Source organism: Ylistrum balloti, unplaced genomic scaffold (genome assembly GCF_031769215.1).
Source record: "Ylistrum balloti isolate Yb309-2 unplaced genomic scaffold, AGI_CSIRO_Ybal_v1 Utg369568, whole genome shotgun sequence".
NCBI classification, from domain to species: Eukaryota; Metazoa; Mollusca; class Bivalvia; order Pectinida; family Pectinidae; genus Ylistrum; species Ylistrum balloti.
In genome coordinates this window covers 627063-653151 of record NW_026781865.1, presented here as the reverse complement: position 1 = coordinate 653151, position 26089 = coordinate 627063, and the positions used below count along the sequence as shown (strand labels likewise).

Below are 26089 nucleotides of genomic sequence, written 5' to 3'. Positions count from 1 at the left end.
GTATAAAAAAAACCAAAATGTTTATAATTATCAATTAACTAGAATGAAATATTTCCATAACAAATTTATTCATTTAGCGTGTCATGGTGACATTATCTAATGCATTGGAGATCAGAAATAGTAGTAGCTATAGTGAAAATATTGTAAATTTTGTATATATATGGAAGTCTGGTTTAATCTCAAAGAACTATGTCTTTATAGACATGATTACTGCAAGAAAAGTCTAACCATGATACTTCTAGGAAGATAGGCATGCAAATACATTTAATGTATTTACTTACACTTTAATCTATCTGAAATGCTGTGTACACCTTATCTACTTTCCTCAACTACAAATATAATTACAATAAGTAAGGACTATTACTTTGCAATACATTCAAAATAAAGAAGTAGGTATAAAGTCCTTTCGATTTGTCTAAATCCTCATATTGATAAGATAGTAATTGCAACATCTTGGGTATTTCAAAGGTTTTATTTAGTCAACTTCATCATAGAGCTATTAATCATTTGGCTTGTTGGCGATAAATATATGGTTGTGTATTTTGTTATTTTTTTACCTATTTTGATTTGTTCACATTGTTGTCATCAAATTTGAAATAAGAATTAAAGAAGATATAAAATCGCTTAAAATTAAGAAAAATAGCCTCTGGTTCTCTTATTTTAGTAATTTTTGCATTCCAAAGTGTAGGAGTATTGGGAAAGTAATATAGCTTTGTGGTTATTTGTGAACATTTTTCAATACATTTAGCCTTTCAGTACTTTCAGTACTTTGATTTCCAATTAGAGTCAAAATTGAAAGGGCACATCTAGGAACCAAAGAAAACCAACAAATAAAATTTGAGAAAGATCCATCCAGAACTGCTCAACAAATCCCAACAACCATTTATCAAAATCCAAAATGGCCACCTGTCTGCCATTTTGTTTTTCCAATCCTAAAAATCCAAGAGGAATCTACAAATGAAATTTGAGAAATATCTATTCATCACTTAAATGATATTGATAATAATGACTGACAACAGACGTAGGGAATATAGAAACATGCATCATGAATGAACAATTCCCAATCTGATGATTGTGGACTGAAATGACATGAAATATATATTTCCTGTTTCAATACATGTCAAAAGCATTCGCCAAATGAAACTTAATGAAGTGTGATTTACATGAATAAATACAAATCCATATAAACGATACATAAGGTGAGGGGATAAACAACCATACATATGTATGTAGTGCATATTGAGCCCACTCAACAGTTCATGTAGTAAATTTTCTATATTAACGTTGGATTGAAGCTGTAAATGATATATCTTAAGTGAGTTATTTCAAATGCAATCTTTGATTCAACAACATGCCAAAGTATCAGTGAAATGAGGATCCACCTAATGGTGGGACTGGCTAGTTATCACTGAATTATTCTTGTGGATTTAATGGGATTTAAACAAATATATATGGCTAGAAATTAACTATGCAACTCGTGGTAAATTAATTTCGATTCGGAAATATTCTACGTCAAGACGCACTCAAAATTCAGCGAGTCTAAAATATATATATAGGTATTGAAGCAAATGACAATTTGAATAACTTGACCACATCACAGGGGTTTACAGTAAACAGGCACAGGTGTAGTGAGTGGGGCTTAGCAAGGTGTCACACTGGTCAGCAAACAGTCTATATTGAAAAAACAGTATATTTATGCCTAAAATAATTATACTAAACCGAAATAGACAAAGGTGGGTGTAACATCAAATATGAACTTATCACCATTAAAAAAGGAAAACTGGTTGTCAGATGAGGAGAGATCTTGCTTCAAATCCACTGCCACCTTATGGTATTTCTTAAGTTACACAATTTTCTATTATCTTCATTTTTCATTATTGAAGATTTCATTTTGACACAAACATTTAGTTTAATCATACACCAAGTCAAGCGGATGTGATAGCTCAGTCAACTAGAGCGTTGGACTATGTAACTTTAAGTAAAGATCTGAGGCGTGTAGCTTGATGCTCTCTTCCGTGGCAATTTGTGTTTCTCTAGGAGCTGAGAAATTCACCACTTTGCACTGATGTGGTTGTGTCCATGGGCAAGACATATTACTCTAATTGCTCTGGCTGGCATGTGACGGGCCTCCAGTATGTTGTACAGTAAGGTAGTCAACAGTGACTACAAGAAGACAATGCCTCAAAATGGTGAAAAATACAGCAACCAAACACAATATATGTCTAAGGATGAAATCAGATGATACTCAGAGGCTTTAACTACTGAAACTTATTGGTAAAGGATAAAAACATGTTTCTTCAACATGCATTTCACCAAGTAAATTCTTAAAATGACATAAGCTGTTGAATAAAATTGTTATCTTCTCAACAGCTTTCATTGGCTAATAAAAAATTATGAAACACTGTATTGCTTCCATATTTCTCAGACTATGAAATACAACAATGAGTGAGACATGTGTCACTGTGTCTCTGACTATAAAGATACATCAATATGTAAGACATGTGTCACTCTGTAACTAACTATAAAGGTACACTAGTATGTAAGACATGTGTCAAAGTGTCCCTGACTATAAAGGTACACTAGTGTGTAAGACATGTGTCACTGTGTTCCTGGCTATAAAGATATATCAGTATGTAAGACATGTGTCACTGTGTTCCTGACTATAAAGATACATCAATATGTAAGACATGTGTCACTCTGTAACTGACTATAAAGGTACACTAGTATGTAAGACATGTGTCTCTGTGTCCCTGGCTATAAAGGTACACTAGTGTGTAAGACATGTGTCACACTGTGTCCCTGACTATAAAGATACACTAGTATGTAAGACATGTGTCTCTGTGTCTCTGGCGATAAAGGTACACTAGTGTGTAAGACATGTGTCACTGTGTCCCTGACTATAATGATACACTAGTATGTAAGACATGTGTCACTCTTGTAACTGACTATAAAGGTACACTAGTATGTATGACATGTATCACCGTGTCCCTGACTATGAAAATACACCGGTGCTTAAGACATATGTCGTCACTACAGTTATAGGGATATGCACATGAAAAGTGACTCTTTATCCACCTGTTTGTACATGGACTCGAACTATCTCTATGTTCTGTAATACTACCTGCCTAGAACCAGGAAATACTGCATGATTAATGATCAATATCAGGTTCCATCCAGTATGGTTTTACCAGCAGGTGACATTCTGTTTCCAAACACATGGGCAGAGAATGACAACATGTATTATGGTATAAATATTCAATTAATCAGATTTTTTGAAAAAATTAAATGTTTTGGACAAGTGCCATAATTTACATTGAATAAAAATTGAGGAAGCATACAATTAAAAACAACAAAATATATTTCCATTTGTATACGATGCAAATAGACAGAAAATGTTGAAGCAGATCAATCCATTTTATATACTTTAATACACTTATGTTTCTGGTCTATCCATGGATGAAAACTCAAATTGTATTTAGATACAGGTGGAAGCTGGAGAATGCCATGTGGCTGAATGGTCATCTGACTTTACAATTAACACCCTGGCACCATACACAAAGTGGCAGTAGGTGATACAGTTATTATCAAAACAACTACAAGTTTCAACAATGTATGTTGAATTTGCTCTGAGCAAGTTTTCATTAAGTTATTTGGGACCAAGAAATCCCCTGGGATCTTTACACACACCATTGTATGACCTTCATTTGTTCTTTAAAACGTGAATCTTTCTTTTCTTTTGATCTCCATTATATGCAATTTATGAATTTCTCTCCTTAAGAAATTACAACAATCAATTTCAACTTTCAAAGAAAAGATGATTGCCCATCAATTCTTTTTTCTCGTTTTTTTTTTTTTTTTTTTTAATTTGTCCCAAAATGCAAAAAGACACAACTGGGGACCAAGAGATAGGAAATTTGAGAATGAGATTACAGTACTTCCTAAGATATAAGGATACTGCATATATAAGATAACAATGACATTTAAACATTCCCACAAAGTTTCAGTTTCTATCACTGATTAGGTCAATCTGCTAAAAAACAGAAGAACAACACTTGATTAGAACTGTCCAGAAAGGTGATATCAGTCAATTTTCAACTAAATTCTGCTGGTTAACAATTGTGTTATGCAGGAAGAGCATGGTTCCACAGTAATCTTATCAAGCATGACAGCCCCATCTAACTTCTGACTAAAATATAACAACATTTTGTCACCCTAAATTTCCTTCATATTAATATTGCTCCCTCTTTTTGGCTCATTTGCACTGGTGAAGCTGAAGAAGTTAAAAATGTGTCTCTCGAAAATGCAATCATGATGATTATCTTTATTTCAGATTTGGTTGGGACCATCTCAGGACCATTCTGTTCAAGTTTCAGCTAAACCGCAAAGGTTCACCTTGAGCAGAAGTCTGAAACGTGAAATGTTTACAAATAGTGTATGATAATGGACAAAACATAAAGGCTACAATTCATCTCTCTGGGTCAGATGACCTATTAAAATATGCAGGTGACCCAACAATTTCTCAAGACCAATTAAGGAATAGAATCCTGGTTTCCTTAGTGAAAAGTAAATCTTGATCTAAGCATTAAAAGAAGCACAGCAGACTTAAAACAGCATGTCAAAACATGTTTTTGGGAAGAATCTACAACTCTGAGATAACAATAGTTTTAAAAGATTCATAACCACAACAGCCCACAGATTCAGTCAGGTATAACAAAACAGAATAATTCATATGACACTGTACCTCCACACCAACAGTAAATCTAGGATTTAAGCACATTTCAAAAAATTCTGTTCTGTAATTGATAGAAGAAAAATAAAACATTTCCATCTTTATTAGAAAATTCATGCTTAATGTCCTTATACAAAGAAATACATATCATATCTAAAGTCTCAAATTTCTGTGGCAACATCTTGCCAAGATAAAATGGCGGTGAGTTATTGTAGAGCTGTAGCACACCTGAATGACGTGATTGTACTAGGTTATTAGAGATGTATCTCAGCAACAGCTTGTACTCAAGTCCTGTCCACGGAATACTAACATCAGTCACGAAATCCCTTTCTAAACAGCTCCAGTTTTTTTCCTGGCATGACATTCCCAACATTTATTTCAACTCATAACAATTCAGTGATCTAATCAATGAAAATACGGTAAATTAACAACTACGATAAAAATGTTGAATTGTCCTACAGAATTTATTGGGACTAAAGAAAAAAAACCTGACGAGACAGTTTAATATCACATCAATCTCATTAATATCAATAGCATTTAACCTTTTTATATGCTTCACTGAAGATTTTTGTTAGTACATTTAAAAAATCAATATCTGTATTTAATGACCTGTAGCAAGTTCAACGATGGAAGTCCAACTGGTTTGGTAAGAAGTTCACACTCCAGAAACACAGTAAATTCTATATCGATACATTACACCAAACCACACAGTATATTAATTTTACGATGCTATGACAAGAAATAGCATGCGTGATACATTTCATGGGTACAACACATTCAGAACTCATTGTCCTAATTCAAGATGAAAATTACTTACACAATACTTAAACAAGTATAAACAACTGTGTAAGTTTATCATAAAAATATAATATTACAATTTCAATAAGTTGTCTTCCTTAACAATTTTGAGACCCAATCTATAAATCTTCAAAACTTTTATCATCCTGGTTACGCCAGCTTGAATATAAAACATAAAACCCCAAATCTTTATCACCAATTTATGAGCAAATCCTATATGATCATCGTTCTCTAAAACTTCATCACTAATTTTAATGTAATCATCATTCTCCAAAACTTCATCACTAGTTTTAATGTGGTCATCATTCTCTAAAACTTCATCACTAGTTTTAATGTGGTCATCATTCTCTAAAACTTCATCACTAGTTTTAATGTGGTCATCATTCTCTAAAACTTCATCGCTAGTTTTAATGTGATCATCATTCTCTTAAACTTCATCACTAATTTTAATGTGGTCATCATTCTCTAAAACTTCATCACTAGTTTTAATGTGGTCATCATTCTCTAAAACTTCATCACTAGTTTTAATGTGGTCATCATTCTCTAAAACTTCATCACTAGTTTTAATGTGGTCATCGTTCTCTAAAACTTCATCACTAATTTTAATGTGGTCATCGTTCTCTAAAACTTCATCACTAGTTTTAATGTGGTCATCGTTCTCTAAAACTTCATCGCTAGTTTTAATGTAATCATCATTCTCCAAAACTTCATCACTAGTTTTAATGTGGTCATCATTCTCTAAAACTTCATCACTAGTTTTAATGTGGTCATCATTCTCTAAAACTTCATCACTAGTTTTAATGTGGTCATCATTCTCTAAAACTTCATCGCTAGTTTTAATGTGATCATCATTCTCCAAAACTTCATCACTAGTTTTAATGTGGTCATCATTCTCTAAAACTTCATCACTAGTTTTAATGTGATCATCATTCTCCAAAACTTCATCACTAGTTTTAATGTGGTCATCATTCTCTAAAACTTCATCACTAGTTTTAATGTGGTCATCATTCTCTAAAACTTCATCACTAGTTTTAATGTGATCATCATTCTCTGAAACTTCATCACTAGTTTTAATGTGATCATCATTCTCTGAAACTTCACTAGTTTTAATGTGATCATCATTCTCCAAAACTTCATCACTAGTTTTAATGTGGTCATCATTCTCTGAAACTTCATCTAGTTTTAATGTGGTCATCATTCTCTGAAACTTCACTAGTTTTAATGTGGTCATCATTCTCTGAAACTTCACTAGTTTTAATGTGATCATCATTCTCTAAAACTTCATCACTAGTTTTAATGTGGTCATCATTCTCTAAAACTTCATCACTAGTTTTAATGTGATCATCATTCTCCAAAACTTCATCACTAGTTTTAATGTGATCATCATTCTCTAAAACTTCATCACTAGTTTTAATGTGGTCATCATTCTCTGAAACTTCACTAGTTTTAATGTGGTCATCATTCTCTGAAACTTCACTAGTTTTAATGTGGTCATCATTCTCTGAAACTTCACTAGTTTTAATGTGATCATCATTCTCTAAAACTTCATCACTAGTTTTAATGTGGTCATTATTCTCTAAAACTTCATCACTAGTTTTAATGTGGTCATCATTCTCTGAAACTTCACTAGTCACTTCTCTGAAACTTCACTAGTTTTAATGTGGTCATCATTCTCTGAAACTTCAGTTTTAATGTGGTCATCATTCTCTGAAACTTCACTAGTTTTAATGTGGTCATCATTCTCTGAAACTTCACTAGTTTTAATGTGGTCATCATTCTCTGAAACTTCACTAGTTTTAATGTGGTCATCATTCTCTTAAACTTCATCACTAGTTTTAATGTGGTCATCATTCTCTGAAACTTCACTAGTTTTAATGTGATCATCATTCTCCAAAACTTCATCACTAGTTTTAATGTGGTCATCATTCTCTGAAACTTCACTAGTTTTAATGTGGTCATCATTCTCTGAAACTTCACTAGTTTTAATGTGGTCATCATTCTCTGAAACTTCACTAGTTTTAATGTGATCATCATTCTCCAAAACTTCATCACTAGTTTTAATGTGGTCATCATTCTCTGAAACTTCACTAGTTTTAATGTGGTCATCATTCTCTTAAACTTTACTAATAATTTTAATGAAATCTTTCAGCAAAACTTCATCACCATTTTGATGTAGAAAAATAACAAAACACTTCATTGTCAGAATTTTAATACAGAGTGAAAAAAGTCATAAAATTTATATAGAAAAGATGACATTGAAAAGAAAATTCCAAGGCATGAGTTAAACTACGCAAAAAAAGTAAACCCAGAGGTAAATGTGGTAAATTTAAACAGAAAAGTCGTCACATACACTTCCGGATGTCAAGTTCCTAAATTTACACCAACATCTCAGACAAAGAATTGCTTATTTAAAACAAGACCTCAGATATTTTCAAGGTTAAGCAGGAAAAAATTACTGAACTAAATCAAATATGGCAGTAGTTTTTAAACATACTTATGTTTGTGTAGGTAATTCTTTTCAAGGTCATGTGAGCAAACAACATAAGTAAACCGAGCTTTTGTTCCCCCTTAATATGTATAATGTAATATCTGTTTTTTAGCTATTTTCCAGCAGTGAAACTTGCAATAATTTACTTCAACAATTTGAAAACTGATGAGAAAAATTTTGTTTCCTTTCGTAGGTCAACAGTCTACAGTAAATAAGTTCCCTATTCAATTATCATTGATTTACAAATACATCATACAACTTCACAAGAATCTTCTCTTTCAACTTTATGAAAATTTCTATTTTCATTTTGTAGCTGTTTGAACCATAACAAACCAGCATATCCTCAGACATTTACAATGAAATAGATTTCCTTGTATGACCTTGTATTTATATACATTTAACCTTGAAATATATATGTATATAAAGACAAAGACTCATTTCAATGTTTCTCTGCCACTCACACAAATTTTGTCATTCTGTCAACTGAAATTGATCTAACTACATCAATGTGAATGTGGTTTTCACGGATGAAAAAAAATTAGGCCCAAGTTGTGCTGGCAGTGGGTAGCTATTCCTGGAGGTTTTATACACCTTTAATTGTATGAGTAACCCTCCCGATCCCTTGCCAACACCACAGCATGACAGCAAGTCTGTAAATCCAGGCAAATACAATTTGAAAAATACAGGTCATACAGACCACATGACATATGAGAAAATATCACAACTGCCAATGCAATATGCCCTGGAGTCGTCAACAATCTTTAAACTGCGATGTTGCCATTTCTAATTTAGTACGTATTATTACTAAGCGCTACAGACTTAGACGGATGAAAAATGTATACATCCCATAATTTTGGGTGATTCTGGTGTTAAATAACGAATGTCTTGGCCACAGGGGTCGTCACTAGGTTACCTCTGAGAAAGGTCAGTTCCCTTGGTAACCAAACAGTTCAAATAAAATGCTTTAATCAGGTTTTTGTTGGTACCTAGTGGGGCTGGCGTCTGACGGCCATATCTGAGAGCTGATAATAGTTTAGTTAATCACATTGCTTTTCTATCACACAGGCAAGACTTTTGTTAAAACATGACTTCCCAATAAAAAACCTAAAACCATTACCATGGTGACCTTAGATGACCTCAAATATTTCAGGTACCAATAGTATATTTATAGAATAACTCATCTTGAGAAACGTATGCCTTCAATGTCTTAATTTTTTAATTCTGATTTTAAAGATATCCCAAAAATGATATTTTACAAAAATGTCAACATTGAAAGACAACTTTAACTTTTATTTTACGTAGAGTAATTTTTCCTTTATCTTTGTAGAATTCAGACATCATTTTTATTAATGGTTTTCAGAAGTCAAGTTCTGCAACAGACTACTCAAATGCACTATGAATATTCAATCTTACACAACTATTCTGACTTCATTGTCTCATTGAACACATCAAAATGTTTAGGGCATTCTGCATGTAGCCTCAACAGACAGAACTGCTTTTCAACAGAAGAGTTGGTATTAATTAACAACAGTGTATAACTTCAGATTTGAAAAGTATTCATAAGGAAAAAACTTCCTAATATATTCTGTTCTTTTTTTCAATACTCTTACATTAAATTATCTTTTGATAAATATTCATATCTTTAAATGATTTGTTGGCTTATTCCAACACAATAATATTTTTCACCTTTTATCCACTGTAGTTCAGTATCATAGCTTAAGTTAACATTTCTCCCTTTAAATGTTTATGTCAAAATCCATCCCACACATAGTAGATTAATTTAATTGATTCTAATTATAATCAAGTAGGCCCAGATAGCACGGTAAGTGTGATATTTGCCTCGGCCGACACAGATCAATATCGTGACAGACAAGGCATTTTTAAAGCACAACCAAGTAATTGGTATGAGGATCAACTGACATCTTAAATCTCCAGCCAATAAGGGCTTAATTAAAACAAAGAGAAAAGCAGCGATGAGACAAAGTCTCTGAAACTACGCGTATCCCGAAAATACACCTACAGGATTTACGCAACAACTCTCAAAAGGACAGTTCCACTCTATGCAATTCATTGCAATGTTTGTTTTATTGCTTCACTAAATAGACAAATTTCTTCCGAAGTTTAAGAAATATATTTACACAAAGAACCCCTGGATCTTAATTAATATACGACGATTTCAACAGACTCACGGTAGCCAGTTAGCGACACAGACAACACTTAACAAATCAGGACAAATTGGTCTCAGCACTCTGCCGCCCAACTATACATCTTGGGCCGCAAGCGAGGAACATACCGTCACCACTACACTTTTTTATAATTTGAGTTGATGGGCAGTGTTGGACATAGGGATTTTTTTCTTTGCTTCTTGGTTTTTTTTGTCTTTATGGAGTTGGGATTGGAGTCACTATTGGAATCAGGCTGCTACTAATGCACTTTCTAAATATTATTTCAAGTATTTATCCAATTTTTTTATTTGGCTAACTTAAATGAATTCATTTAACCATGAAATAATTGTCATAACATTCAATAATTATATTTATATATCATATATCATTTTTAGACATTAACACATCTATTTCATCAACTTATTTATGACGAAAAATGCCCTGACAATAGAATCATCTGAATACTTATTACAAAGCTGTTATGTGTGTTATTTGTGGTCACATACAAAGCTTTGACCAAAACAATATCACAATATTTTCATATGATCTAGAAAGTATCTACAAACTCCTGGGAATTCAATCCAGATTACCACTGAGTTGGTGGGAGACCGTAATGCAAACTATAAATAATTTTGTCTTGAAGACTTATTTGAATGATTATGAATGTCTACAGTTGTTGAGACCATAGACTAGACACACATTGTATATTGTACATAATTTAGATACATGTGTGAACATGATTGCAAGATAAGAGGCCAAATGGGCCTACAGCACTCACCTGGTGTATATATATATATCAGCCAAATATCATTCCTCTAGGTCTTCTAGTTCATGAGAAGAAGTTGTTTAAAGGTTTTAACATATTTGACCCCTTTGACCCATGTGAACTTAGGTCAAGGTGATTTATTTTCACAAACTTTGTCAGGCTTCATCCTAGCATGCAACAGGTCCAATATCAGTACCCTGGTGTCTTTCAGCAAATGGGAAGAAGTTGTAGATTTTCATACATTTGACATATGTGACCTTGAAAGTAGGCCAAGGTCATCCATTTGAAGAAACTTAGAAGTCCATTTTCCCCAGTATATTCAAAGCCCAATTTCATTACCATTGGCATTTCCCTTACTGAGAAGGAGCCGTTCGAAGATTTTTTAATACACTTGACCCCTGTTACCTTAAAAGTGGTAGCCCTTCATCCCAGCATGCAGCACACCTAATATCAATACCCACAGCCTTTTGGTTACTGAGAAGAAGTCATTTGAAGATATTCATGTATTTGACCCCTGTGACCTTGACGCTATTTCAAGGTCATTAATTTAAACAACTTGGTAGCCCTCCATCCCAACATGTTACGAGCCAAATATAAGTACCCTGGGCCTTTCTGTTATTGTGAAGAATTTTTATCCCTGTGACTTTGAAAGCAAATCAAGGTCATTCATATCAACAAACTCTATAGCTCTTCATTCCACCATGCTACAGGCCTAATATCAGCACCCTGGCCCTTCTGGTTATTAAGAAGAATTTGTCTATAAATTTCAACATATTTGACCCCATGTGACCTTGAAAGTGGGTCAAGGTCATTCATATTCAGGAACTTGGTAGCCATTCATTCCATCATTGGTCTAAATCTCCTGTTCCTGCTAGAATTATATATTTATCTTTAAAATATATGATAATTTTGAGATTGTTAAACACCAACCTGTAGTTTGATACATGCCATCATGTTTCTTTAGAGATTACATCAGTGACATGTCTAAAATTACCTCCAATTCAAAAGAGTTCCTAATTGTGATAACAACTATTGAATAAAGATGTTCCCAACTTTGCTTCCTCTTTAATTTTGGTTTTTGGTATGGACTAATCAACCAATGAAAAGGTATTGTTTCAATTTCCAAGACAATGTCAACTATCAAAAAGCACAAATGTTTAGTGACAGGTTTACAGGGTTGGTGTTGAAATTGAACGAGACAACCAATGCAAGTTGCGTGTTTGTAGTTCAGTCGTACTTGTACAGGACGATTGATACGGTCATTGTAACAGTATAGGGGAGGAAATTGAATTAAATGAGATCAGAGAAAAAAGAAATAGGATTAATTGATACTATATATTTCAAATCTCTTAAATTTGGATGGCTTTCCTCCTAAATCTAACTTCTGTAGCTCAATGTTTGTAGATGAAAAACAGGAACAGAAAAAAAAGTTTTCTGGATTGTACCACAACATGCACAATTTAATATAGAGCTGTGAATCACTAGAAATTTGTTTTCAAAAGTAACAAATATTTTGTCCCTAATTCATAAATGTAGGAGTTTTTCCCTGAAGCTAAACCTTTTAGACCAACATCAGACAAGACAAAGTAAAAAAGTTTGACTGCATAATTAATCAAATACTTACAGAACATATATTCACTTATATAATAATAACAGATGTGGTCTGATGATGACATGTCAGTCAGACACAGAACTAGCACTTTATAATGAGAAACACTATCAAAACAAATAATCTGTACCTTAATCACATTGTAGGACCAAAAAAATAAGTGGACCTTGACTGGATAAAATGGAAAAGTAAAGTTACTATGGTTCTTGACCCTGACTGGATTAGCAGGAATTGCTGGGTTTCTGTGGGTGTAAACCCTGACTGGACTATCAGAAAAACTATGGTTGCCATGGTTCTGAACCCTGACTGGATTAATAGGTAAAGTTTAGTTGCCATGGTTCTGAACCCTGACTGGATTAATAGGTAAATCTTGGTTGCCATGATTCTGAACCCTGACTGGATTAATAGGTAAAGTTTGGTTGCCATGGTTCTGGACCCTGACTGGATTAATAGGTAAAGTTTGGTTGCCATGGTTCTGGACCCTGACTGGATTAATAGGTAAAGTTTGGTTGCCATGATTCTGAACCCTGACTGGATTAATAGGTAAATCTTGGTTGCCATGATTCTGAACCCTGACTGGATTAATAGGTAAATCTTGGTTGCCATGATTCTGAACCCTGACTGGATTAATAGGTAAAGTTTGGTTGCCATGGTTCTGGACCCTGACTGGATTAATAGGTAAATCTTGGTTGCCATGGTTCTGGACCCTGACTGGATTAATAGGTAAATCTTGGTTGCCATGATTCTGAACCCTGACTGGATTAATAGGTAAATCTTGGTTGCCACGTTTCTGAAACCGGACTAGATTATCAGAAAATGTTTGGTTACCATGGTTGTTAATCTTGACTTGATTATCAGGAAAACTTTGGTTGCCATGGTTCTAGACCTTGACTGGAATAGCAGGTAAAGTTGGCTTCCATGATTTTTGATGACCACATCACAGAAAAAAAACAGTTTTCGTTTTATTCAATTATCTTTAAGATTTCACACAGACTCAATTTTACTTTAATTGTAGATTTTCCAATCCAATAATAAAATCATTGCTTGTCTCAACATTTCCATTACTGTAAGTGGTGTTCATTTTTTTTATGTATTTCAATTTATGCTGTATTTTTGTTATTTTGTTGAAAGTTCTACTTATTAATTGTGCAATACATAGAAATGTGGAGGGGTACGCACTGGTGGAGTGTTTGAGGGGTCTGACCGTCTTTGTCAATTGCCCTCCACCTTTGGGTTGTAGGTTCAAGGCCTTCATGGGACAGTCCTCAGACACTAAAATAGGTTGGTGGTTTTTCTCCGGAAAGTCCGGCTTACAAATAAACTACTGTTTGGCTGGTAATTTCACACAGAGAAATTCTGCAATTTTTTCTTTAAAAGGAATGAAATGTATTTTATAAATTGAAATTTCGCACAGTGAATGTAAAAGAACATCTTATATGCATGTGTCTCATTTATCTCACAGACTAAATAATCACAATCATTTTAATGTACCACGAGATAGCAAAGATCTCATCCCCATGAAAGTAACCAGCTATTCTGTAAATTAAATTTAATAAGTATTCTTGACATGCTAGCCAAATTATCTGTTCAAGTCAGGAGCAGTTAATTATCCAGCAGCACGTAACATGTAGGACTTCACAATTTTATCCAATTAAAATAAACAAAAAAAAGATAATCTTATCTATGTAGTTATATATATGCCATAAATCAAATATAATATACAAATTAACAAAGCCCAAGATTAGTAAAGTCTACTGTTACTCCCAGAAAAATGACTAACATTGGACCTATTCAACGAAAATTATACAGACATCCAGTAAATTGTTTACAAGGTTACACCAAGTACAGTTTGAGATATTTTTAGATAATCCTGCAATACACTTCCCATTTTTCTAGTAATAACGACGCTGTGCATTGGAGATCATATTTTCTGACAGAAACCCACATAGAGTTTATCGTGGAAATTAATCCTGCAGAGTGTAAAATCTCTTCCTGTCAACGGAAGTAGACACAGGACAACATACATAGGTACCACTCATAGAATCATATACCTTATTGAAAATTTAATGAAATTTGCAGGTAAATATCAAATTTCCTGCCTCAAGCGTTGGTTTTTCATTACAAGCGATCCACTTCAGTTTCAGCTAAATCTACTGACATCTGTTGAGTAGTAAAGGCACAGGTTATCTGGTGTGTCTAGATTGATTTTGAGATAAGTAAATATTAATTTGTCAGTTTGCATTTTCTAATTTTTCAACATCATGTGTGTGATTCTAGATATACAAATAAATGACAAGAGGTCAGCTACCTTGATTGGTCAGTTGGTTTGTTCATTGGTTACCCGGTTGATGTCTCTGTGACTCTTCCTGTCTCTATGTGATGTCTCAGACTTTCATAAAATTTTACAAGACGCTCCTCAAATTTCTTTCAAACACATTCCTCAATCTCTTTTCATAAGGCATACCTCTATCATTCTGCATAAAACATTCCTAAATCAATCTTTAAAAGACAATCATCAATCATTCTTCAAATCACATGTTCAAGGACTATATCACAAACAGTCACGTGTTCCAGGACTATATCACACACACACACACACACACAGTCACATGTTCCAGGACTATATCACAAACAGTCACGTGTTCCAGGACTATATCACACACACACACACACACACACAGTCACACACACACACAGTGTTCCAGGACTATATCACACACAGTCACATGTGTATATCACACACACACACACAGGACTATATCACACACAGTCACATGTTCCAGGACTATATCACACACAGTCACATGTTCCAGGACTATATCACACACAGTCACATGTTCAAGGACTATATCACAAACAGTCACATGTTCCAGGACTATATCACACACACACACACACAGTCACATGTTCCAGGACTATATCACAAACAGTCACGTGTTCCAGGACTATATCACACACACACACACAGTCACATGTTCCAGGACTATATCACACACAGTCACATGTTCAAGGACTATATTACAAACAGTCACATGTTCCTGGACTATATCACAAACAGTCACGTGTTCCAGGACTATATCATAAACAGTCACATGTTCCAGGACTATATCACAAACAGTCACATGTTCCAGGACTATATCACAAACAGTCACATGTTCCAGGACTATATCACACACACAGTCACATGTTCCAGGACTATATCACAAACAGTCACATGTTCCAGGACTATATCACACACAGTCACATGTTCCAGGACTATATCACACACACAGTCACATGTTCCAGGACACACACACACAGTCACATGTTCCAGGACTATATCACACACACACACACACACAGTCACATGTTCCAGAACTATATCACAAACAGCCACATGTTCCAGGTCTATATCACACACAGTCACATGTTCCAGGACTATATCACACACACAGTCACATGTTCCAGGACTATATCACACACAGTCACATGTTCCAGGACTATATCACACACACAGTCACATGTTCCAGGACTATATCACACACAGTCACATGTTCCAGGACTATATCACACACAGTCACATGTTCCAGGACTATATCACACACACACAGTCACATGTTCCAGGACTATATCACACACAGTCACACGTTCTAGGACTATATCACACACAGTCACATGTTCCAGGACTATATCACACACACACACACACAGTCACATGTTCCAGGACTATATCACACAAACAGTCACATGTTCCAGGTCTATATCACACACAGTCACATTTACCAGGACTATATCACACACACAGTCACATGTTCCAGGACTATATCACACACACAGTCACATGTTCCAGGACTATATCACACACAGTCACATGTTCCAGGACTATATCACACACAGTCACATGTTCCAGGACTATAGACTATATCACACAAAGTATCACATCTTGTTTACCAGCCATGTTATCATTTACATGTCTTACCAAGACCTTTTACAACATTATCAGCCCCCCTCCCCCATACAACAACTATGTATCTGGTTAATTTGAAACATGGCAAACATCAGCGGTAATGAGTAGGTGGTGTATGTGTCAGCTCATCATTACACATGTTAATGACACAATAGACACTGTCAGATAATCAACTGCTCGAGACAAGTAATTTATTCCACAAATTCAACAAATCGCAATACTTATATAATGCATGATGATTGCTAACTCTCAAACAGCCATTGTTTGATTGACACGAGACAGAGATGTATTTGAATAACAACTATTCTGTCTCAATTTAAAATGACACATTTTTCCAGGTAGGCAGTATAACATGTATACATCAGTATGCACTCATCAGTCCACCCAGCTGGTAAATACAAAGCCCAGTGATCTTTAAATAGCAGGTGACTTTTCCGCTGTTCAAGCTGTTCAAAGGAGCATCATTAAGTAAACGCTTGACTGGTGTTAATATGTACTTATTGTGAGTGGAGCTAGCTATGTCCAATACCACAATGTTATTACACATTTCGCGGTCCACTGAGTACAGGCAATGCAGCCATGGTTTCAGCTTCTCTCTGCTTCCGGGGCAAAACTGGAGCTCAAGGATGCCACTCTTTGATATGGCTATATGTGTTAACAAAGCAGTATTGTTTAGCGATGGGGCGACCCAAGTCCAGGGACTCTGGCACAAACGAAGCGATATCGTCATGGACAAAGCCATATGATATTGTATGTAAATAAAGGGAACAATGCCTAGTCGTGTTACTGTACTAACCTTCTGCTGTGGCGGGTCCATTCAGTCTTGGCGTCATATAGATGGAGCTGTTTTACGTTGTCACATACAGCCAGGTACCGGCCTGAAGGGGAGATGCTTGTAGCCAAGATATGCTCCTCATTTTTGGAAGGCGCTTTCTTCTCAATTGCATCTTCATCCCTGTAACAAAGAGACAGTAATCCTGTGACAGAACTGGAAGGATGGCAGACCAATGGCCTACATTATAGGCTATAGTGTAGTGTAGGAAAACAGCGAAGGATCCATCAATAAAATTGACTGAATCTCAACTAGCTTCTAGCGACCAGAACAGCAGAGAAACATCATTTCACAGACCATCTACTTGTAAAGTCAATAATTTCACCACAAAAATATTGATGTCTTTTCTGCTTGTATTCTACAGGGATTATACAACAGTATAGATCTACCAAGGTTACGATCGTTTTCCTATATACAAATCTATAATCCTCTCCCTCCCCCCCACCTTCCCCACAACCACCACCTTAAACCACAAAATACGATACAAAAGTATAAATCTACCAAGGTTACGATTGTTTTCCAATGTACAGATCTATAATCCTCCCCCCCCTCCCCACAACCACCACCTTAAACCACAAAATACGATACAAAAGTATAAATCTACCAAGGTTACGATTGTTTTCCAATGTACAGATCTATAATCCTCCCCCCTCCCCACAACCACCACCTTAAACCACAAAATACTATACAAAAGTATAAATCTACCAAGGTTACGATTGTTTTCCAATGTACAGATCTATAATCCTCCCCCCCCTCCCCACAACCACCACCTTAAACCACAAAATACAATACAAAAGTATAAATCTACCAAGGTTACGATTGTTTTCCAATGTACAGATCTATAATCCTCCCCCCCCCCCTCCCCACAACCACCACCTTAAACCACAAAATACAATACAAAAGTATAAATCTACCAAGGTTACGACTGATGTCCTAAGTCCTAAGTATAGATCTATAACTCCTTCCTCTGAATATTAACATACAACATGATAAACCCAATGAGGTTACTACCATTTTCCTCACACAACATACAATATTATGAATCCATGAAGGCTACCATGGTTTTCCTCAAACATTATACAATTTTATAAACATATGAAGGTTCTCAATTCACTTTCTCTATATTCACTATCTTTCTATTCACTTTCTCTATATTCATTGGCTCTCTATTCACTTTCTCTATATTCATTATATCTATATTCACTATCTCTATATTCATTATCTATATATCCATTATCTCTATATTCACTGGCTCTCTATTCACTATCTCTAAATTCATTATCTCTGTATTCATTATCTCTAAATTCACTATCTCTATATTTATCATCTCTATATTCATCATCTCTATAATCTTTATCTCTATATTCATTATCTCACTATCTCTATATTCATTATCTCTATATTCATTATCTATATATCCAGTATCCCTATATTCACTATCTCTATATTCATTATCTCTGTATTCATTATCTCTATATTCATTATCTCTATATTCATTATCTCTATATTCATCATCTCTATATTCATTATCTCTGTATTCATTATCTCTGTATTCATTATCTCTATATTCACTATCTCTATATTCATTATTCATTATCTCTATATTCATCATCTCTATATTCATTATCTCTATATTCATCATCTCTATATTCACTATCTCTATATTCATTATCTCTATATTCATTATCTCTGTATTCATTATCTCTATATTCATTATTCATTATCTCTATATTCATCATCTCTATATTCATTATCTCTATATTCACTATCTCTATATTCATCATCTCTATATTCATTATCTCTATATTCATTATCTCTATATTCACTATCTCTATATTCATTATCTCTATATTCATTATCTCTATATTCATTATCTCTATATTCATTATCTCTGTATTCATTATCTCTATATTCACTATCTCTATATTCACTATCTCTATATTCATTATTCATTATCGATATATTCACTATCTCTATATTCATCATCTCTATATTCACTATCTCTATATTCATTATCTCTATACTCATTACCTCTATAATAACAAATCTATATTCGTATTTTTACATTCACTTTCTCTATCTTGACTATCAAAATCACTGATATCTGTGTATTTGTTATCTCTACACATTCACTATTGTAACTTACTCTAGTATCACTGTAAACTTGACAACTACCTGTATATCTAGTATCACTGTAAACTTGACAACTACCTGTATATCTAGTATCACTGTAAACTTGACAACTACCTCTATATCTAGTATCACTGTAAACTTGACAACTACCTGTATGTCTAGTATCACTGTAAACTTGACAACTACCTGTATGTCTAGTATCACTGTAAACTTGACAACTACCTGTATGTCTAGTATCACTGTAAACTTGACAACTACCTGTATATCTAGTATCACTGTAAACTTGACAACTACCTGTATATCTAGTATCACTGTAAACTTGACAACTACCTGTATATCTAGTATCACTGTAAACTTGACAACTACCTGTATATCTAGTATCACTGTAAACTTGACAACTACCTGTATATCTAGTATCACTGTAAACTTGACAACTACCTGTAATCTAGTACTGTAAACTTGACAACTACCTGTATATCTAGTATCACTGTAAACTTGACAACTACCTGTATATCTAGTATCACTGTAAACTTGACAACTACCTGTATATCTAGTATCACTGTAAACTTGACAACTACTTGTATATCTAGTATCACTGTAAACTTGACAACTACCTGTATATCTAGTATCACTGTAAACTTGACAACTACCTGTATATCTAGTATCACTGTAAACTTGACAACTACCTGTATATCTAGTATCACTGTAAACTTGACAACTACCTGTATATCTAGTATCACTGTAAACTTGACAACTACCTGTATGTCTAGTATCACTGTAAACTTGACAACTACCTGTATGTCTAGTATCACTGTAAACTTGACAACTACCTGTATGTCTAGTATCACTGTAAACTTGACAACTACCTGTATATCTAGTATCACTGTAAACTTGACAACTACCCTTATTACTACTAACAATATTAAAACAGTAACCTTGACAACCATGCATACATCAATTATCATTAATATATAAATATAATCTTCAAGTCGTCATTGAAACCCTGAGGCATAGTTATACTTTATCATGTAATCAAGCTTTTTTTTTACATATCAATTTTTTTTAACTCTGTGAATCAGGTACAGAATATCTCTGATTTAAGTGTATTATCTGTAAAAAAGTCAACAGAATTGTGCTTGAAAGATGGACTATATATGTGTGGTTTGTGGTTTAAGTAAATACACTTATGGTAGCATGTTGTGCTAAGCTGTTGCTGAGAGTTTGTTTAAGTCAAGAATAAAGAATGGTATGACTGACATCTCTGTAACAGATGCACAACACCAAGATTGCGTTAACCCTCGGAGGCCCAAGCAGCGTCACGTTCGTCCGTCTGCTTCTGACAGTGATGTAGAGTTTTACATAACAAACAATATCCATGTCTTCATATCCATATATCACAATTCATCACCATACGTGTCGGGTTCCTAGGCATATTATTATTCACAAAATGGAACTTATTCATACACTAAAAAACATGGCCTTAGACTTATAACTTATATGCTTTGAAACACCTTTTTTCTTTCAAACAAAAACCACATTAAAACAGAAATATTACAAATACTTAACATATTTACAAACAAAAGATTGACCAGAATTTATTTTCTAAGTATCAAAACTTTAAACTTTATCCAATGATATTGACAATATTAAGTTGTTTACAATTATGTGAAGGTTTTCAAGTGTACAGCATACAAATAAAAAACAGGAAAGTCTTTTCTTTGTTTAAAGTTACTGAAATGTTGAATTTCCAAATTATTCTTAAAACATGAAACACATTCAACAGGTTAGAATTTGTGAAACATAGTCTCATGAATAGTTTGCTAAAACTACAAAAGCATAGCCGAGCTGAGGAGCCATGACCGTATGAAATGATGTTCCATCACAAAGGAGTAGAATGACTAGACAGGCGCTCCAGACAGACATCAGTACAAAACCGTATTACTGGACGTCGGACGAGCTCAAACATTGTATGATAATTCCTATTGGCAGATATTAAACCATGAACTTTGACCCCTCAATATCAAGGTAAAGTATGCTATCTGTGTACATATGTGTCTCAGACAACCCAGACCAGGCGTATGTTGATCGGCCGATGGGGGGGGGGGGCAGTCTGAGTGTAGGAACAGTGGCCATTTTGAGTTTATAAGTCCTTGTGACATTGAGGAATTGATTATATGTCTTAGGAGATTTGCTCTGTCTTTACAACAAGACCTGGAGAAGGAGTGATCAGTAGAATGTCAGAAGCGGGGTTCCAGCCTGCGATTCATCACAGCCACCAGGTGTCACTAGCGGTTGGCAGGTCACATGGAAACCGACAAGGGACTTTCACCCGCCAACTTCATCATCAAATTAATTTAGTTTTGACATCAGCTATCCTTCCATTCTACTCTTGATCTAACTTCTGCTTCATCTAAGTATGTCGCCTTTTCATACCATATTCCATTGCTAAAGATATGAGAATTCCATGGAGTAACACTTCTGTCATTACCAGCTTTTTATAATTCAAAACAAAAGAGAAGTTTCCAATAAATTTGAAATCAATATGAAAACAATGCCAGAAAAGCTAGCTTGTTTTAATAACCTTTGCCTAGAAACAAAGAAATTTAATCACTTTAAGCTGATTTCCTATTTGCTAATCCATTTATAATATCTGGTAATCTGTTAAAATTTTGCAAGATAATCCTCTTAAACCCTGTCAAATTGCTCTACTATAATCTGATAAAACCCTGTCAAACTGGTCTACAGTGATCCAGTTAAACCCTGTCAAACTGGTCTACAGTGATCCAGTTAAACCCTGTCAAACTGGTCTACAGTGATCAGTTAAACCCTGTCAAACTGGTCTACAGTGATCCAGTTAAACCCTGTCAAATTGCTCTACTGTAATCTGATAAAACCCTGTCAAACTGGTCTACAGTGATCCAGTTAAACCCTGTCAAACTGGTCTACAGTAATCCAGTTAAACCCTGTCAAACTGGTCTACAGTGATCCTGTCAAACCCTGTCAAACTGGTCTACAGTGATCAGTTAAACCCTGTCAAACTGGTCTACAGTGATCCAGTTAAACCCTGTCAAACTGGTCTACAGTGATCCAGTTAAACCCTGTCAAACTGGTCTACAGTGATCAGTTAAACCCTGTCAAACTGGTCTACAGTGATCAGTTAAACCCTGTCAAACTGGTCTCCAGTGATCCAGGTAAACCCTGTCAAACTGGTCTACAGTGATCCAGTTAAACCCTGGCAAACTGGTCTACAGTGATCCAGTTAAACCCTGTCAAACTGGTCTACAGTAATCCAGTTAAACCCTGTCAAACTGGTCTACAGTGATCAGTTAAATACTGTCAAACTGGTCTACAGTGATCAGTTAAACCCTGTCAAACTGGTCTACAGTGATCAGTTAAACCCTGTCAAACTGGTCTACAGTGATCAGTTAAACCCTGTCAAACTGGTCTCCAGTGATCAGTTAAACCCTGTCAAACTGGTCTCCAGTGATCCAGTTAAACCCTGTCAAACTGGTCTACAGTGATCCAGTTAAACCCTGTCAAACTGGTCTACAGTGATCAGTTAAACCCTGTCAAACTGGTCTACAGTGATCCAGTTAAACCCTGTCAAATTGCTCTACTATAATCTGATAAAACCCTGTCAAACTGGTCTACAGTGATCAGTTAAACCCTGTCAAACTGGTCTCCAGTGATCCAGTTAAACCCTGTCAAACTGGTCTACAGTGATCCAGTTAAACCCTGTCAAACTGGTCTACAGCGATCAGTAAAACCCTGTCAAACTGGTCTACAGTGATCCAGTTAAACCCTGTCAAACTGGTCTACAGTGATCAGTTAAACCCTGTCAAACTGGTCTACAGTGATCAGTTAAACCCTGTCAAACTGGTCTCCAGTGATCAGTTAAACCCTGTCAAACTGGTCTCCAGTGATCAGTTAAACCCTGTCAAACTGGTCTACAGTGATCCAGTTAAACCCTGTCAAACTGGTCTACAGTGATCCATTTAAACCCTGTCAAACTGGTCTACAGTGATCAGTTAAACACTGTCAAACTGGTCTACAGTAATCCAGTTAAACCCTGTCAAACTGGTCTACAGTGATCCATTTAAACCCTGTCAAACTGGTCTACAGCGATCAGTTAAACCCTGTCAAACTGGTATACAGTGATCCATTTAAACCCTGTCAAACTGGTCTACAGCGATCAGTTAAACCCTGTCAAACTGGTCTACAGTAATCCAGTTAAACCCTGTCAAACTGGTCTACAGTGATCCTGTTAAACCCTGTCAAACTGGTCTACAGTGATCAGTTAAACCCTGTCAAACTGGTCTCCAGTGATCCAGGTAAACCCTGTCAAACTGGTCTACAGTGATCCAGTTAAACCCTGTCAAACTGGTCTACAGTGATCAGTTAAACCCTGTCAAACTGGTCTACAGTGATCCAGTTAAACACTGTCAAACTGGTCTACAGTGATCAGTTAAACACTGTCAAACTGGTCTACAGTGATCCAGGTAAACCCTGGCAAACTGGTCTACAGTGATCAGTTAAACCCTGTCAAACTGGTCTACAGTGATCCAGTTAAACCCTGTCAAACTGGTCTACAGTGATCCAGGTAAACCCTGGCAAACTGGTCTACAGTGATCAGTTAAACACTGTCAAACTGGTCTACAGTGATCCAGTTAAACCCTGTCAAACTGGTCTACACACAGTGATCAGTTAAACACTGTCAAACTGGTCTACAGTGATCCAGGTAAACCCTGGCAAACTGGTCTACAGTGATCAGTTAAACACTGTCAAACTGGTCTACAGTGATCCAGTTAAACACTGTCAAACTGGTCTACAGTGATCCAGTTAAACCCTGTCAAACTGGTCTACAGTGATCCAGTTAAACCCTGTCAAACTGGTCTACAGTGATCAGTTAAACACTGTCAAACTGGTCTACAGTGATCCAGGTAAACCCTGGCAAACTGGTCTACAGTGATCAGTTAAACCCTGTCAAACTGGTCTACAGTGATCCAGTTAAACCCTGTCAAACTGGTCTACAGTGATCCAGTTAAACCCTGTTGAACTGGTATACAGTGATCCATTTAAACCCTGTCAAACTTGTCTACAGCGATCAGTTAAACCCTGTCAAACTGGTCTACAGTGATCCAGTTAAACCCTGTCAAACTGGTCTACAGTGATCCAGTTAAACCCTGTCAAACTGGTCTACAGTGATCCAGTTAAACCCTGTCAAACTGGTCTACAGTGATCAGTTAAACCCTGTCAAACTGGTCTACAGTGATCCAGTTAAACCCTGTCAAACTGGTCTACAGTGATCCAGTTAAACCCTGTCAAACTGGTCTACAGTAATCCAGTTAAACCCTGTCAAACTGGTCTACAGTGATCCTGTTAAACCCTGTCAAACTGGTCTACAGTGATCAGTTAAACCCTGTCAAACTGGTCTACAGTGATCCAGTTAAACCCTGTCAAACTGGTCTACAGTGATCCAGTTAAACCCTGTCAAACTGGTCTACAGTGATCAGTTAAACCCTGTCAAACTGGTCTACAGTGATCAGTTAAACCCTGTCAAACTGGTCTCCAGTGATCCAGGTAAACCCTGTCAAACTGGTCTACAGTGATCCAGTTAAACCCTGGCAAACTGGTCTACAGTGATCCAGTTAAAGCCTGTTAAACTGGTCTACAGTAATCCAGTTAAACCCTGTCAAACTGGTCTACAGTGATCAGTTAAATACTGTCAAACTGGTCTACAGTGATCCAGTTAAACCCTGCCAAACTGGTCTACAGTGATCAGTTAAACCCTGCCAAACTGGTCTACAGTGATCAGTTAAACCCTGTCAAACTGGTCTACAGTGATCCAGTTAAACCCTGTCGAACTGGTATACAGTGATCCATTTAAACCCTGTCAAACTGGTCTACAGTGATCAGTTAAACCCTGTCAAACTGGTCTACAGTGATCCAGTTAAACCCTGTCAAACTGGTCTACAGTGATCCAGTTAAACCCTGTCAAACTGGTCTCCAGTGATCAGTTAAACCCTGTCAAACTGGTCTCCAGTGATCCAGTTAAACCCTGTCAAACTGGTCTACAGTGATCAGTTAAACCCTGTCAAACTGGTCTACAGTGATCAGTTAAACACTGTCAAACTGGTCTACAGTGATCCAGTTAAACCCTGTCAAACTGGTCTACAGTGATCAGTTAAACACTGTCAAACTGGTCTACAGTGATCCAGGTAAACCCTGGCAAACTGGTCTACAGTGATCAGTTAAACACTGTCAAACTGGTCTACAGTGATCCAGTTAAACACTGTCAAACTGGTCTACAGTGATCCAGTTAAACCCTGTCAAACTGGTCTACAGTGATCCAGTTAAACCCTGTCAAACTGGTCTACAGTGATCAGTTAAACACTGTCAAACTGGTCTACAGTGATCCAGGTAAACCCTGGCAAACTGGTCTACAGTGATCAGTTAAACCCTGTCAAACTGGTCTACAGTAATCCAGTCAAGCAATTAGTATGACATACAGCGATTCAGTTTATATAATTTTAACAGTAATACAAATATGACATTAAGAATCATTTACAGGAGGAAATCAATAAATCTTTGGATTGAGAGGCAATTTGGACCCGAGTAACAAG

At 35.6% G+C, this 26089-nt stretch overlaps 1 protein-coding gene across 1 annotated transcript in view; it reads right to left on the bottom strand.

Annotated features, from left to right (window-relative positions):
* Nucleotides 1-26089, bottom strand: part of LOC132560870 (tRNA (guanine-N(7)-)-methyltransferase non-catalytic subunit wdr4-like) — a 153606-nt gene that overhangs the window by 102724 nt on the left and 24793 nt on the right. The window contains exon 3 of the mRNA XM_060225610.1: nt 17298-17456. Within this exon, the coding sequence (XP_060081593.1) occupies nt 17298-17456 (159 nt within the window). The remainder of the gene's footprint in view (nt 1-17297; nt 17457-26089) is intronic.